At 39.1% G+C, this 17,423-nt stretch overlaps 1 protein-coding gene across 2 annotated transcripts; it reads right to left on the minus strand.

Moving 5' to 3' along the window:
* Positions 1 to 1,047: 1,047 nt before the first annotated feature.
* LOC101822551 (hyaluronidase-like) lies at positions 1,048 to 14,299 on the minus strand. Of its 2 annotated transcripts, XM_040728706.1 has the most exons (4): positions 14,058 to 14,299; positions 12,587 to 13,538; positions 4,698 to 4,787; positions 1,048 to 2,266 (listed from the first exon to the last, which is right to left on the minus strand). In XM_040728706.1, the coding sequence occupies exons 2-4, from the start codon at positions 13,505 to 13,507 to the stop codon at positions 1,826 to 1,828; spliced, it is 1,452 nt and encodes a 483-aa protein (XP_040584640.1). In that variant the 5' UTR covers positions 13,508 to 13,538; positions 14,058 to 14,299; the 3' UTR covers positions 1,048 to 1,825. The 2 variants fall into 2 exon arrangements, with proteins under 2 accessions (XP_040584640.1, XP_040584641.1); XM_040728707.1 differs by lacking the exon at positions 4,698 to 4,787.
* Positions 14,300 to 17,423: the final 3,124 nt, after the last annotated feature.

Below are 17,423 nucleotides of genomic sequence, written 5' to 3' on the forward strand. Positions count from 1 at the left end.
AGCTAAACACTGAACTAAACTCCTGGAAACGGAGGGAGGACTGATGAGCAAAGGAGTCAAGACTAGGCTGGTTTAACCCACAGAAACAGTTGACCTGAGCAAGGGGGAGCTCTTGGACCCCAGATTGATGGCTGGGAGGCCAGCTTGGGACTGATCCAGACCCCTGAATGTGGGGAGACCTGTGCAATCTATGGGGTCATGGGTAGTAGATCAATATTTATCCCTGGTGTACAAATAGACTTTAGGTGCCCATTCCACAATGAGGGATGCTCTCTCAGCCTGAACTCTTGGGGGAGGGCCTAGGCCCTGGCCTGAATGAAATGACAGACTCTGGAGATCCCCCCATGGAAAGCCTCACCCTCCCTGGGGATCAGAGTGGGGATTGGGTGGGGGGTTGGAGGCCTGGTGGGGAAGCAGGGAAGGAAGGGAGAAAGGGAGCTGGGATGGACATGTAAAGCAAGATTGTTTCTAATTTAAATAAAAAAATAAACTTAATTATAATTTTCTACCAATTTATAAAAAAAAAAGCTTTTCTTCACTGGAAGAATAATTTCTTCCTGTGTGATATAGTGGCCAGTTGAATACTTATGAAAAACATTGCATGCTAATGCCTAGGGATTTAATTCCTATAAACATAGATTTTTGTGCTGCAAGAAACCAACAGGACAGGAGATCTGATACATACCTTTCAATCTTGCTTTCTATATTTCATTGCTTCTTTACCTTTTACTTTTTCCCAGCATACATGATGAAATAACTAATTAGTGAACCAATTAATATTAACATGAGAATCTGAATGTGAGCTTTTTAAAATTCTACCTGTGTGCAAAGATACAGTCTCCCTAATAGTGCACTACCTCTCCTAGCCTTAGAGAGTAAATAATATTTAAGGTACCACACTCTCTGTTGAGTCTTCATGAAATAAAATTATTTGTATTACAACTTAGTTATGTCAAGTCACCTGCATGAGATTTTCAAATCTCACTGAAAATTGACAAACTGCTTAAGTATAGTATATTTCAATAAACCAAGAAGTAGCAAACGAAGGAAAGTCCCATATACATTTTATTGTGAAGGAAGCTAGCAGGGTTCATCTTTTGATATTGATGAGGCAAATGAATACCCATGGTACTGTGGGTAAAGTGAGTCCCCATTACACACATTTAAAGAGTTTGTTCATCTGCATAGGTTAGTATCCTGGGCTGGTGGTGCTGGTGGTTGTTTGTTTTGTATTGCTCATTATTTCAAAGTTCACAATCCCTGGGATACAAAGAGTTGTTTCCTCTGGGTTTGCTTTTCCTTATTTCAAGAACACTCTTCCCAGACACATTCTTTTGGATTTTCCCTCTTGTAGTTTTATTTTCCTTTTTTTGAGACAAACCCCCACTATGATATCTTGACTGGCTGTTAATTCACTATACAAGCCAAGCTGGCCTTTAAGTTATATTCTACCTCTGCCTTCCAGGTGCTCTGGTTACAGGAGGAAACCATTATGTCTGGATCCCCGATAGTGTTGACCTGTTTCTTCTGCTGGCTTGTCTTCATGACTACCTTATATACAATTCCCAGTGCTCTCTAATCCTTCCTAATTCCTTAAACCTGTTTTCTCTTTATTCTATGAAGTACTACCACCATCATATAAGTGTGTCTATTTACTGCTTATTTATCCTTAATTAAATTTCTAAGCTCCATGAGAACAGGTCTATTCCTGTTGTCCAACACAAAATGAACATCCAACAAACAATTTGCATAGAATTTAAAACTGAAAATTGTTTACAAAAGAGTTGAAATAAAAGAAAAATAACATTTTCTTCTCTTTAGTATTTTAAGAAAAATTGACATTGTAATAGGGAATAAGAAAAAAATTCGTCAGAATCACACATAAATTCATGCCAAGCAAAACTACTAAATTAAATGCAGTTACAGGAGCCTTATTCTTCCGACTCAAGATATTTGGAAAGTGAGATCTACAGGACTCTCCGTACCAGCCATAGTAACAGTGACAGACAAATCCATTCTTCATATTCATTATTGTCTTCAGCTTACTGCTTGCAGAAGTGACAAATTTGAAACCCTTGTTTATGACATAATTCTTGTGGCTATCTTCAGGCATATGCAGATAAAAGGAGGATTCAGCTGTCTTTCGAACACATCGACCATGACTGTTACATAGACTTTGACTGCAGAGCTTTGCTGCAGATGTTACATTGAAAGCATAGGGGCCCAATAGCCCTTGAATAGTTTCTTGCACAGATAAGCAGGTCTCCTGTAGGAAAAAAAATAAGAGATGCTTAAAAGATTGGCGTCCAGAAATAGACTAGCACATACACAATCAACTGATCTTTCACAAGGATATCAAGAACACATAACACAGAAAAGACAAACTTGTTAAAAAAATAGTGTTGGGAAGAATTGTCCAAACAAACTTGAACCACTAGCTATACAGCACAGGAAACTTCACAGAAAGTGGTTTAAACTTGAACATAAAAAGCCAGTAATTGCTTGGGGAAGGGTCTAGGCCCTGCCCTATATGAAATGACAGACTATGGACACCCCCATGGAGGGCCTCACCCTCCCTGGGGGAATGAGGGGATAACAGGGGGGGATTGGGGGTAGGGCATGGGAGGAGGGGAGGGAAAGGGAGAGGGACCTGGAACTGACTTGTGAAGCAACCTTGTTTCTTATCTAAATTTAAACTGGAAAATAAAATTTAAAAAAAAAGTAAAGTAAAAAAAACCCAGTAATTGATAAAACCTTCGCAGAAAACTGGTGGTTTTTCTCCTGCTTCCTGTCAATTGTGACAATTCTCTTTCATGAAACCAAAAGCATGGGTGACAGAAGAAGAGATAAATAAGTGAAACTGTCAGTCTAAACACTTCTGCACACATAGGAAAAAAAAGAAAAAAATAGTCAACAGAATGAAAGGCATCCTACAGAGTAGTGGAAAATATATGCAAAACTCCTATTCCCTACAGTAGCTAGCAACATATCCAAAATCTAAATTACCCAAAATAGTACATACAATAACTGAAGGAAAAAAGAAAAAGAAAAAATACACAAAGTAACCAGGTTTGGTGGTAGAGGCCTATAACCTCAGCTACTTGGAAGACTGAAGCAAGAGAATCACAGATCTGTGGCTTGAGTGATCTACAGAGTTGAGTTCAAGGCCATCCTAGGCAACTTAATACGCTCCTGTAAAACAATGTAAAATAAAATGAGAGCTAGGAATACAGCTCACTGGTACAGCCGTTGCCAAGCCTCCTGTGTGAGGCTATAAGTTCAATCCCTAACCTAGACAATATGGATAAATAAAAAGACTCATTCATGGTAGCATACATCTTTAATCCCAACACTCAATATGAAGGCAGGGCAGGTGGATCTCTGTGAGTTCAATGCCAGACTAATTTATATAGAAAGTTCTAGGCTAGCTATATTGTGAGATTTTTGTCTCAAAAAAAGAACAGTTGACTAACTCACCTTGCCATTTGTACAAATAAAATAGAAAGGACTTGAATACACATTTTTCATTCCCAGAAAAGTGCAAATCAAAGCTACAATGAAACATTATGCATAGTTGTAAGGTTGGCTAATATTGAAACATATGCAGAGATCACATGTGTTGATGACACTGGAACACTTTCAACCTATTGGTTCAAAATGTAAAAAGATACCTATGGAATCCAGTATGGAAGTTTTTCCAAACATTAAAAATAGTTATCATATGATACACACACACACACACACACACACACACACACATGCACATGCACATGCACAAGTATATGGACATAGATACAAAAGAGTTTGACACTATCTGGAAGTGAAATTCACACTTCTGTACTCAATACAGGGCTGTTCTTTGTAGTCAGGAACTGTAAGTAATCCAGTGTCCATCAAGAAATGAATGGGTAAATGAACATGTGATATATACAATGGAAAATAATTCAATCTTAAAAAGTAAAATGAAACTCATTTAGGACACTGCTAGTGAATCCTGAAAGACATTATCCTAATTAAAATAAGAAATGAAAGAGGAAAAAATACCATGTGAGTCCATTTATACATGAATTACCTAATACATGAATTACTCAATACATTAAAAGGTGCATGCATGCTAGACAAATTCATATCCTTAATTAACAATTATGCATCATGCACTTCCAAATTTGTTGTAAAATAAATTCCATGCTAAATATTCTAACTACAAAATTTTTAAAATATCAATCAACTATTGTATACATACAATTTGCCTTCTATGTGTATTTTGTATTATAAGCCACCATCAAATAAAAAATGAGTACAGAGAATCCATTCTTCATAACAAAATTATTTTCAGATTTTCCTAATAACTTGTGTCAGGTATATATAATAGCAATTTTTTACTAAAAGTTCCTGCATTGTGGCTTTAATTATAGTACAATTTTTGAATGAAGACGATAAGACTGAAAGCAGTTACTTAACATGTCACAAATTATCCCCTTAGAATATAATAATCAGCTTCTTACTTAGGGTGCCCAATTGGAGATTGCTGTTAGCCACAGTTGGGTATAGAACTGGGTGATCAGAGTTGATCCCTACAGCCTTGGAACTTTGTTAAGGCCGAGGAAGCAAATAATCAGCAGTTAACTGGTGTGAGAAAGCATTCTTGTTATAAATCACTACCTAGAATGAATGCTAACAGGAAAATTACTACTGACCTTTGAATCAGTATACTCGTATCCTCCCCACAATATTAACCCTGCTGCCCCCAGGGCAGCACTTTCTCCGATCGTATGCACTAAGTCCTCCTACAAAAGAGAAGGACCGAGAGAAATTTCTGTCAAGTCATGTTAGCCATTGGTTAAGATATATTTTTGTTTATAAAGAAACCAGTTATGAAAGAACTGGAAAGGGTAATTTGGGCATTTTAGGTTATCTAATAATAGCTCAGTGCTCCAGGAAATACTCTAAAAAATGAAGCTATAAAAGCCCTGGTCTAGAGTTCTGTAAAATGCTGTTTCAGGTAGACACATCCACAAGTAATGACAACACAGTGAACTAATATCCATATTTGTAGCTCCCACACAGTATCTGTAGATTAAAGGACCATGGCACAGTCTGAGAAGGCTTGCTTGAACAGATAACATTTTAGATAGGTCTCTGAGAATGAGAATGTTTTCATCAGACGTAGTAGAGAGAGGAGAGTCCATTTCCTGTTCAAAGGGAAAAACAAAAGACAGAGGCTCATTCAATTAAGAATGCAGCAATCTAGAGAGCTGCTTCCTTTGATAAAGCACACATGATTTGGAAGAAAGGAAAAGCAGATGAGTCCCTGTGTATAAACAGAACCATGTGCAAAGATACTGCTGTTCCCAAAAGCCATTGTGTGTTGCACAAAAAACTCAGTGGCAGGTATTGGACACTTCATTATGTGTTGTCAGGAAGCCCCCAGAGGCCTTGCAACATGGGCTCTTCCCTTTCCTCTTAGTTGCCCAACAACTTGATGGCACCTTAGTGATGAGCACACCACATGTCTTGGTTGTAAGATACAGAGAAATAAAGCCGAGATGGAATTAGAAGTTTCCTCCTAACTAGGTAGAGTTTCTAGTACCAGAAGGTGCTATGTGGGCTGCTAGGAGAGAAAGGGTGTTAGTGGTCTCAGCCAGCTGTGCTACAAGACCAACCTACCAGAAAAGAGGTGCCCACTATTTTCATGGGGAAAACCTACTGATTTGTCTGATTGGATTTGAAGCCTGCTCCACAGGAGAGAATCCTTGCATGTTATCATAAACCTGGTCAAAAGCCAGCATCTCCCTAATTAGAATTAAGACCTGCTCAACAGGGGGAAGACCATGCCTGGTACTAGAAAAAAAGGTAACTTCTCAGTGATGGTGAAGATAAGGTTAGTGGGAAAGGATTCTACAACTACTAATTTACTAAACCAGCATAATCTCTAGCAGCAGTCACTGAACACTTGTCTTTGTACTCGTATGTAAGTGTTGTCTCTGCCCCTCACCAAGGAAACCTCTTTTCTCAACAGAGACCTTTACAGCAACCACACCCAACCAAAATGCAGTTATGGAGCCCAGTCCTAACGAATGCATCCGCAGAACATCCTTGCACCTAAGGCTCAAGGGACATAATGGAGGAGAGAGGAGAAAGGTTTTAAGAACCAGAGGATCAAGGAGTTTACTGTGAGACTGCATCTCCTACCAATACCAGAAGCTATACCCATAAAGCCTCAAGAACCTGACTGCATGAATGCAGATTGAACAAGGATGACATCAATAAACATGGTAGACAATGAGGCCTCAACCCTAAACAAATAACTACCGGCAACCGAGGAAAGCTAGGAAAGGGAGAGCTGACCTCCTCCAGGGAAGAGCATGCCAACTGGTTGTCAAGCGCCAAACACCAACCCTGAAAACATATATACATGTTGCATTAAGCAAACTCAACAGGTTATATTTAGGAGTCCAACCATATATGCGCATACAAAAGAAAGGAATTGGAAGTGAATTTGAAGGATAGTAGAGAGGGGTATATATATAGATCTATAGGAGCTTTTAGAGGGAGAAAAGTGAAAGAAAAATGTTGTAATCAATTTATAATCTCAAAACTGAAAATTTAAAAACCTATGATGAGGGAAGTCAGGCTGTATGATGGAACTGAATACTGCTGTTTACCCACATTTATGCCAAACTGCCTTCTAATCATTTATGCTTATGCTCATAGACTAATGTAAGGTGTTGTCTTCCCGCCAGCCTGGTCCCTGAACTGTGTCAGTCCCAAACAACACACAAGACACTATGTTAATTATGACGCTGTTGGCCGTTTGCTTGGTTTCTTATCGGCTAGGTCTAACTTGATTATTAACCCATAATTACTCATATATATTGTACAAGAACTTATCCTTGCTAAGATGCACTCCTGCCATGTCCGGTCCTCCAGGCAGTCACGTGACGACCAGCTTCTTCACTACATTTCCCAAAATTCTCCTAGATTCCTAGTCATACTATGCCCCTTTCCCTACTGCTGATAGTACAGGATAGTTTACACCTGTTAATTATTTTAGGGTTGGGATTGGAAGGAGGTGTTCAGACTTGGGCATCCCTTTCAGATAAGTTTAGGATTTAGATGGGATAGATATGTTTAGTTTAGGATATAAGCAGATTATAACTTGCTGATCACCTTCTATGTATATGTTTGAGTTTTGTATCAAGTTTAAATCTTTTCTTTAGACTAAAAGGGGAATTGTAGGGGTGAGCCCACAATATTGTCCACACCCAAAGGAGCGTGGACAGGGGATGGGCACAGGTGAGATATTTAAGGAAAGTAAAAGGAAAACCTCTCTCTCTTGGAAGCCTGCCACGCTTCTGATCTCCCAGCTTGTATGTAAGTTCTTTCTCCTGTTAATAAAAATATTTGTTTCCACATTACATTGGTTCGCTTACAGACAGATGTTTCTCTCAGCCTCCACAAAGAAGCTTTTCTTTTCAGTGAAATGCTTCATGAATGCAGATTCATGGCTATTCAAGGTGCTGAGAAGTAGCAGTTGAGCACTCAGCCCTCAATGTAACAGTTATCCCACCCCCCTCTATGGTTCTGGATGGAAATGTGGGTGAAGGCTGCAAAAGTCTGCCTTCAAAGCACGACACAGCCATTTCAAACAAGATGTCAAAGCAGCTGCAGTTGTCTTCACTGGACCTGTCAACAGTGGATCCTGCATTGCAGGAGCTTGTGGGTTCCTACCCTCATTGCCATTCTATTGGCTACTGGAAGATGCTAGGAGAATCTGTCCTTGTCTTCAGTTGTATACCCAGTGGTGAGTCCACCAGGGGCCAGTGGATACTTCCAAACACACCATCACATAGACAGCTGTTGGGGAAGTCCTTTGTCAATAAAGCACTGTTGAGCCAATAGGAATCTAGATAGGTGGGACTAGGAGTCCAGGAGGATTCTGGGAAGGAGAAACACAAGAGAGTCAACATGTAACGCCATGGGGTAGGAAGCCCGGAACTATTCTCCGGTAAGAAACATACTTAGATTAACAATTATGGAGTAATTACTTAAGTCAGAGCTAGCCAGGAAGAAACAAGCAAGGCCAACAGCTTCATAATTAATATAGCCTCCTGTGTGTTTATTTGGGACTGATGTGGCTCTGGAATCAGGCTGGCGGGAAAACTTCTCACAAGGAAAAGCTTCTCTTTACAGACAGCTCTTGTTAAAATCAAGACCACAAAGCAAAATAACAAGACATGAATGAGGGAGAGTTGTAGGAGGGGAAGGTCACTGAGAGGGAGGAAATATCAGAGGGTAGGGAATGAGCATAGTCAAAATGGATTGTGTAATTATTAAAGTTTCAGAGAATAAATGTTATCAATAAAACAAAGTCTTACACACAAGTACTTATTTCTGGAAAAGATACAAATTTTTTGCAGCCATGTAAAGAAAGTATAGGATTGGGATGTCAAGATATTAGGGATCAAAGATAATAGCAAGAGAAGATGGAAATTGTTTTAAGAAAAATTATAAAGGCCCAGCAAATGCAATGCAATTTTAGTCCAAAACAGAAGAGGAAACCTATTAAATATCCATTTCTGATTCAGATATATAATTCTTAATTACCTGTTGGATAATAGAAAGTCGCTCAAGTCACTCTCAAGTTGAGTGGCTAGGAGGATTAGATATTGAGGAGGAGGAGGAGGTTATGTTCAGGGTTCTGAATCAAAAGCAAAGAAATAAGAAGCAGAATGAGAAGTAAGGGAGGATGAACAACGAAGGAAATTGTCTACATTTTTCCTCCCCCAGGTTATATTTGAGATTCTTTGAAAGACTGGAGCACTCAAAGACGGGATGGTCAAATCTCCACACCACAACCAAGTTCCAATCGCATGAATTGAGTATCTTATTTGAGAGTCTTAGGACCAGTAGTATTTCAAATTTCTGACTTTTTCAGATTTTAGACTAGCTGAATATACAGAATAAAACTTTGCACTATGAAATCCAAGTCTAAACACAAAATTCAAGTTGCATACAAAATGCATAAAAATCATCTTATACAGTGACTGTTTTTAATGTGTCTACATTTTCATTGTGACCAGCCTCCTGAGGTTAGGTGTAGAATGTTCCTCTTGTTGCAGCAGGTCAGTGTGAAAAGTTTCATATTTTGAGGATTTCCACATAAGTCTGTTTCTGCCAGTCTTCGTGATCTGTACTTTTTCTAAGTAATACAAGCGAGACACTCATTCTTCTAGTGCACCAACAGTACCGCATTCCTTTAACACAAGTCAAGTCTCTACTGCACCAACAGTACCGCATTCCTTAAACACAAGTCAAGTCTTTTGCTGAGACACATTTGAAAGAACAAACAAAAACCAGTTGCTTAGAAACAAACTTGATTTGAAAAGTTACGTTTCTTGGACAACAGGTGAAAATAATCCATAGTATTGATTGATTTGCAATTCATACCCATCAATAGGAAAGCATTAAAAACTTATTTATATGCCGGGCATTGGTGGCGCATGCCTTTAATCCCAGCACTCGGGAGGCAGAGGCAGATGGATCTCTGTGAGTTCAAGGACAACCTCCAAAACAATACAAAGAAACCCTGTCTCGAAAAACCAAAAAAAGAAAAAAGAAAAAAAGAAAACTTATTAATAATAGTTTTTCGGACATTGTATAAGTAGAGTGTGTGGTTTATAGGTTTACGAAGTAGAATTCAGAGGGGATAGCCTGTGGTTTGCATTTAAAGACTAAGAGTAAGAGCTGGAGAAATGTTTCAGCACTTTAGAACACATAGAGCCCTTGCAGAGGAACTCAGTTTGATTCCCAGCACTTATGTCAGGCAGTTCACAACTGCCTGTAACCCCAGCTCTACACATCCCAAGATTCTCTTCTGAGACCTTTGAGTACCTTCACTTATGTGCACATACCTCACATATACAAAAAACCTCAAGTTTTTAAAATCAGAAGGGTAGAAAAAAGTTGGACTCTGATAAAGATGTACATGTTCTCAATTCACCATTTACTAGTAGTTTCTTGCATTATTAGTTTACTGTTAGTATTAATGACAGTATTCCTGTCCCTTTGTAAGCATTGAATAAATAATTTAGAATAAGTATAACCTAGTCTTTTTTTTAATTAGTTCTTTGAAATTTTCATACCATTTTGAGCAATGTGTTTTAATCAAATTCACTCCGGTCTCCCAACTACTACCAGATCCACCCATCTTCCCTTCCCATTCAACTTTGCATCCTCCTTTTTGTTTTAAACTCTCAAAGTCCAATATGTGCTGCCTATATACTCTTAGATGTGTGACCATCGACTGGGTCATGGTTAACCTACCCAGGTGTTATAGTCCTAAAGAAAATTGACTTTCCCTCTCCCAGCAGCTACCACTTGTCAACAGCTCCTCATCTGATGGTGAGACTTTGTGCACACCTCCTCTCTCAAAGGTGGAATTTTGTTTGACTTAAGATTATGCAGATCTGGTACATGTTGTCACAGTCACTCTGGGTCATTAAGTGCAACAACTCTGGCTCTTACTGTCTTCCTGCAACCTCTTCTGTCATGATCCCTCAGCCTTAGGAGAAGTGAATATAATATAGCCTGAATATTCTACAGGGTTTTTTAAAATTATTCTCTGTACTTTGGTGTTGATCACCATCTCCTGCAAAAAGAAGCTTGCCTGCTAAGACTTGAGAGACACACTAATCAGTTGTTAGGAGTCAGTTTTTATTACTATGTCCATTTAGCAGAATAGTGGTAGTCGTTTGCTATGGCCTGTTACCTTAGGTTCTTGAGCCCAGTATTAGTGCCAGGAATAGGTTTCATCTTGTGAAATAGGCCTTAAATTCAATCAGAAAGTAGTTGGTTACCTATGACTTTGGTGCTATTACTACATAAATGAACTTGTTTGCCAGGCTGGTAGTTACTGCAGCTCAAGTAGTCTTTTTGTCAAAAGAATTTTGAAAAATGAAAAAGGTAAGAGATCTGCTAGTTGAATAGTTTGGTGAAGACCTGCAAGGGCAAGGCCTTAAAGTTTTCAGAGAAGCAGCTTTTAAAATAGGATTCATCGTTATTCTGTGTGTGTGTGTGTGTGTGTGTGTGTGTGTGTGTGTGTAGATACACATGTGCCACAGTGCATGTGTGGATATCTAAAGGATAATTTGCACTGGTTCTTTCCTTCCATTATGGGTTTTAGAGATCAAACTCAGGTTGTCAGTTCTTCAAGGCAAGAATTTTTTCTTGCTAAACCTCCCATCATGGGCCCAGATCGGCTTTTGAAATACTTAGTCTATGTATTTAAATACCCCTAAGTGGTCTAAGGAAGTGTGTTCTGATAGTCTTTACCTCTGTATTGGTCACTGTAATAACAGAGTCATTGGCACTCAGATAGGGGTAGTCATTTTCTCATTCATCCATTTGCTTAATAGTTGTGTCCATACAGTAATGTCCTAAGAGAAAATCTAACTAATGTTTGAGCACTTTCAGAGTCTGCAAACTGATTGTTTCCCATACAATTCTACCACATATTTCTATGTTTCATACTTGGTGTTAGAACTGAAGATATCCTTGCCCTGCCTTCATTTCCTGTGGCTGTGATCGAACACCCCAACAAAAACAGCTCATGAAAGAAAATGTTTATTTTAGTTCACGATTTGAGGTCACAGTTCATCATTTACAGGAAGTCAAGGCAGCAAGGGCTTCAAAGCAGCAGTTGCATCCAGTCAGAAACAGAGTGGATGCCTGCATGCTTCCTATTTCTCAGCTCACTTTCTCCTCTTTTATACAATCCAGGGGTGGAATCCAGAAAGCTCTGCAACCCACGTTTTGTCTTCATCTTCCCACCTCAACTAGCAGATTCAAGACCTTTCCCCCACAGACATGCCTACAGGGCAACCCAGGCTGAACAATTCAACATTAAGAGTCTCTTCCCAGTTGATTCTAAATTGTGTCAAGTTGACAATTACAACTAATTATTAAAATACCCCTTTTGTATAAACCACTCCATCCATCAGCACTGACTACTAGGCCATATTGTGGAGTCTTATGAAATATTCAACAGAACCCATGCCATCTATTCAGTAAACCTAATACACTGAACAGCAAAATATTGCATAATGAAAAGTCCAACTGGTTCATACCTTGATCACAAGTCTCCATTTTATGTATTTCCAATCTGAAAAAAATGACCCAGAACCCAGAAATTCTTCTGAGTTCTGAATGAGTTTCTTTTCTTTTTTTTTTTTTTTTTTTTTGGTTTTTACGAGACAGGGTTTCTCTGTATTGTTTTGGAGGCTATCGGTCCAGCCCAGCCTCGAACTCACAGAGATCCGTCTACCTCTGCCTCCCGAGTGCTGGGATTAAAGGCGTGCGCCACCACCGCCCGGCCAGAGTTTCTTATCTTCTAAAATTCTAGATGCATGTCTACCAGTTGTTTGGGATTTCAGAGTTGGGTTGTCTCCTTTAATACTAGAATAACATTTTTTTGGTTTTTCGATAGAATTACATTTTAATGAGAAATAAATAACACCCTAAAGATTTCTTTCTAGACTTTACATATATTCTACTAACCTGCTTTTATGTGACTATTTTTTCTTACCTCTGACAGAGCTTCAGTACTCTGCAAATAAAATGGTCTGGAAAAAACAAAAACTGGCAAAGCATAGTCCTTTCTAGACATTTCAGCAACTCTCAGGGCTTCTCTCACTCGAAAATGAACAAATTTCAGTGCATTTAAGTTCGATTTTAATATTTTACTCAAATATATTGAAGAATAAAGTGCTGTGCTTTTTTCCCACAGCCATAAGAGTTGATCATTGTGGAAAATCTCATCATCTGGGCAACGACCTGTGTAGAACTCTGGATTTATCCGGTAATCATAATTGTAGCAGTCTGGGTAGAGATAAAAGCCCCATAAACGTTTTGGTCTCATTTCTAAAGCTAACGTGAGAGTAATGTTCATAAAACTCCTTCCAGCATTTTCAAATTCCTGTTGCGCAACTGTTCTCACTTTTGCTTCTGACCACTCAGGATGGTGGTGTCGAGTGAAAGCTAACGATTGATTTTTATATATTTCCCTGCTGCCCCAATTCCTGTCCCACTGGGGTTTCCAGCCTTCCCAGTCAATCACAGCAAGTCCTTCTGCTCTCCACCAAGTGACAGCATCTGCAATGTCACTGGCGCTTTTCTTCAGGTGCTCAGAGAGGTTCCCTTTCTGAGGTATTCCGCCGTAGAAGGATTTTCCATCTTCAGAGAAGTAAGGATAATATCCGAGTTCATCCGGATAAAATATGGCAATCGTGGTTCCACTCTTGGTTTCTAAAGGATTTGGAATGATGTCAAATGCTTGAAGATTCATACTTACATCGAAATGATCCTTACAGAAGAAGGTAGGAGCAGCCCAGAAAATGTTGAAAGGTTGGTCCTTGATCACGGGAGGCATTGCTGGTTTGATTGCTGCCTGGGTGACCAGAACAAAGAGCATCAGCTCACCAAGCTGTGCCCCCCACGGACTAGGCATGGATTGTTGTCTTCAGCATGATGAAAGTGCACTAAAAGCAAGAACAAATATTTGCATGAATGATTCAAATGCCTGGCTAGTTTTATAGCATATATTAAATAAATTAATTATTTTCAAAGATTTATGAGGTTTCCTAACACACATGTTCATGGTGTCATCTACAAGGAAGGAAAAACGAGACTTCTGTTCTCTCCTTTAAATATTGAAAGACAGAAATTTAATAATAAGTACTAGAAATTTCATACAAATTCTCATCTACATAAACTCTGTACTCATCTATGTAAGCTTGATATTTGTTCTGAATTTAATTTCCTATAATTCTGTGAACATGACCCAAACCATCATACACCAGTAAACGTATTGTGTGAGGTAGACTAGAAAAGAGCATCTCAAGGAACTGTCACATTGTCCTATTAATTATTAGAAACGGGACTCTAAGAACGTGTCCACTTGGATATTAACAAATATTGGCACTTCAGTAAATATTGTGTGGGACAAAAAATAAATAATGAACTGTAGTACCCTATATGGAATTTGAAGTGCAACTGACCTCAAGAGTTTCTTTGTTTCCAAATCACAGAAGCGTTTCCACCAGAATAGAATAATATGGCACAGACACTTTAGGTGCCAATTATCTGCTGTTAATTGTAGAGTTGACCAATACCATTTCTTAGGTACATAAATAAACCTTTAAAAACTATTATTTCCTTAAGACCATCATTCTCCTATGAAAAATGAGGCCATATTCTCAGTAGCTAAACCTCAGGTAAAACGTGGCCTTTTAGTCACACAGTCAGTTAAGACAAAAACTGCCAAAGAATCTTGCCAGAACATAAGGACTACTAGGTCATGCATTCCAACCAATCAGATCTTATCCTGAAAGCAATATGGCTGAAGTTGTATAGCAAAGTTAGTTTGTCATGTCATGTACATTTTTTAAAATAAGGTGTGTTGGTTAGTTTGGGCTGTCAGCTTGACACAATCTAGAATCTCGTGGTAAAAGTCTCTGTTGGGAAATTAAGTAAATGAAAGTCAGCTAGTGGATGTGTCTATGAGGTTTTTTTCCTTGGTGTATCTGTGTGTGTAAGGGGACCCAAACCATTGTGGGCTGCAGCATTTCATAGTGAGAGAGAGCGAGAGAGAGAGGAAGAGAGAGAGAGACAGAGACAGAGACAGAGACAGAGAGAAAGAGGACCCAAACTATTGTGGGTTGTGCCATTTCATAGAGAGAGAGAGAGAGAGAGAGAGAGAGAGACAGAGACAGAGACAGAGACAAAGAGAGACAGAGAGAAAGAGGACCCAAACTATTGTGGGTTGTGCCATTTCATAGAGAGAGAGAGAGAGAGAGAGAGAGACAGAGACAGAGACAGAGACAAAGAGAGAGACAGAGAGAAAGAGGACCCAAACTATTGTGGGTTGTGCCATTTCATAGAGAGAGAGAGAGAGAGAGAGAGAGAGAGAGACAGAGACAGAGACAGAGACAAAGAGAGAGACAGAGAGAAAGAGGACCCAAACTATTGTGGGTTGTGCCATTTCATGGGCTGGACCCTGACCTATCCATGAGTAAAGAAAACTAGCTGAGCATAAAAAAGCCAATGTGTTTCTCTATGCTCTTAACTGTGGATATGATGTGACTAGCTGTTGAATTCTTGATATGACTTCCCTGAAATTATGGACTGTACCCTAGAATTGTCAGGCAAATAAATTCTTACCGATGTTGCATTTGGTCAAGATATCTCTGCAACAGCAACATAAATTAAACTAGTGCATAAATGTATCATAGTTTTCTTTGAAGTAGTTATATTTTGTCTGTTTTTAATAGTGTTACATAACTAAGTAATATCTCTTATAGTCTTTATTTAATCTACTGAATGCAGGAAAAGACACCAGGCAAAATCATATGTAAATTCTGACTACATAGCACCAAAAGTTTGTAAAGATACCTGGAAAAAAATCAAAGACTTTCTAGAATATTCTGTATTTTACTGAGATCATTGACTTCATGTGGACTTTGTTTGTTTGGTTTTTTGTTTGTTTTTTGTTTTTCAGGGCAGGGTTGCTCTACGTAGCTTTGGAGCCTGTCCTGGCACTTGCCCTGTAGACCAGGCTGGCCTCGAACTCACAGAGATCCACTTGCCTCTGCCTCCCCAGTGCTGGGATTAAAGGCACGAGCCAACACCGCCCAGCTCATGTGGACTGTGTACTGTGGTACCAGATGAAACTGTAAGTCACCAAAAATGGCTCCTTACCCATCACTCTTTTCCACCTATGGGATCTTAACGTGAGCCAGTCCACCCTGTAAAAGGAGGGGGTGCATCGCTGAGTTCATCTTTGTTCACTCTGCGCAAGTAGAGTGCTTCACTTTACTAATATACTATCTGCGTGTAATGGGCAAACGTGTCTAATAAGCTGTGACAACCTTGAAAATAAACATGTTGATTGTCACAGTGTATAAAGCACTTTAGAGAAAAAGCAACAAAAATATTTAAAAAATGTGCCTTCTTAACATCCATATTCAAGGTTCTTTTCTGGGAGATTTTAATATTGTTTTCTATGTATATAAAGTAGTATAGGCTCTATCTTTGTCAATGACCTTGAGATAATTTATTATTTTCGCATTCTTCTGTTCCACCAGCACACATTTTCTAACAAGCTTCAAGAAAATATACATATATATGTATATTTTGTATATATATGTGTGTGTGTACATATGTATATATAGTGAATTTCACAAGGGTTTTTAATGTAATAAAATCTTTCCAGTTATTTTCCCATTTTTGTTATTCAAAGTTGTTTTTTTCCCATTTATAACACATTCATGCACTTGAATTTAGTGGAATTTTATATGGTTTAAACAGTGTACTGTGTCGAAGAATGCTCTGACAAAACCAATATAACCCTACATATTACAAAAAAGTTACAGATTGTTAGGAGTAAAATACAAAATTATAAAACACAGAGAAAAATACTTATCAATTTAGGCATGGAAACGCCTCTCTATGTACAGTATCAAAGACACAACTCATGAGAGAAATCATCATCGATAAACAGTGTCATTCAAATGGTTTTAAGCTGATCATAAAGAGTAGAAGAAGATGGTGAAGAGCGGGCAGCTCAGTAATTTACATTTTATGATACGTGCCTGAGCGTCCTGACTGCCTCTGTATCTGTGTTCTGTGTGCGTTTGTGCCCTTGGAGGTCAGCAGAGAGTTTCAGATCCCCTGGGGCTGCTGTTACAGATCTACAGGTCACTGAGCCCAAAATCAAATGCAGAACCTTTGGCAGGGCTGCCAATACTTTAAACCCTTGATTAATTCTCCACCACCCACCACCCCGCCTCAAGCAAATTGTCTGTCTTATAAGCATGATAGCCTGACTTTAATTCCCCAAGCCTGAGTTCAAACCCTCCCACAAAAAAGGGGGGAGGGGGCTCGGTTAAGTGGCATACTCTTGTAATTCCAGCCCAAAAGAGGCAAAGACAAACAGATCCCTGAGCTCCCTAGAGAGCCTTGCCTACTTGTTCTAGGCCAATAAGACATCCTGATTAAAAAACAAAAAACAAAAACAAAAACAAAAAAGTGGAAGGCGCTTGAGGAACAACATGAGGCTGAGACGTTCCGCTCATCCACAGACGTGCACGCACATGTACAGCATACACTCCAGTGGAGATGAGCCAATAGCAACCTGGAAAGTCAGAGTGTTTATTCTGTACAACACGAATGAGTCGGAGGTGGGTTAGTCTCAGGTTGTACTCATCCCTGAAGAGGAAGTTAATAGTTTCTAAATACACTAGTTTCCGCTAAGGCTAGTTACTGGCAAGCTTCTGTACCCAGACCAGGAGAAGGCTTCGCCATTCTTCTGAGCCTGACCCAGGGAAGACTTTGCCATTTCTACTGACACGGCTGTACTCACATCA

This window comes from Mesocricetus auratus, unplaced genomic scaffold (genome assembly GCF_017639785.1).
Source record: "Mesocricetus auratus isolate SY011 unplaced genomic scaffold, BCM_Maur_2.0 Super-Scaffold_100019, whole genome shotgun sequence".
Classification (NCBI taxonomy): Eukaryota; Metazoa; Chordata; class Mammalia; order Rodentia; family Cricetidae; genus Mesocricetus; species Mesocricetus auratus.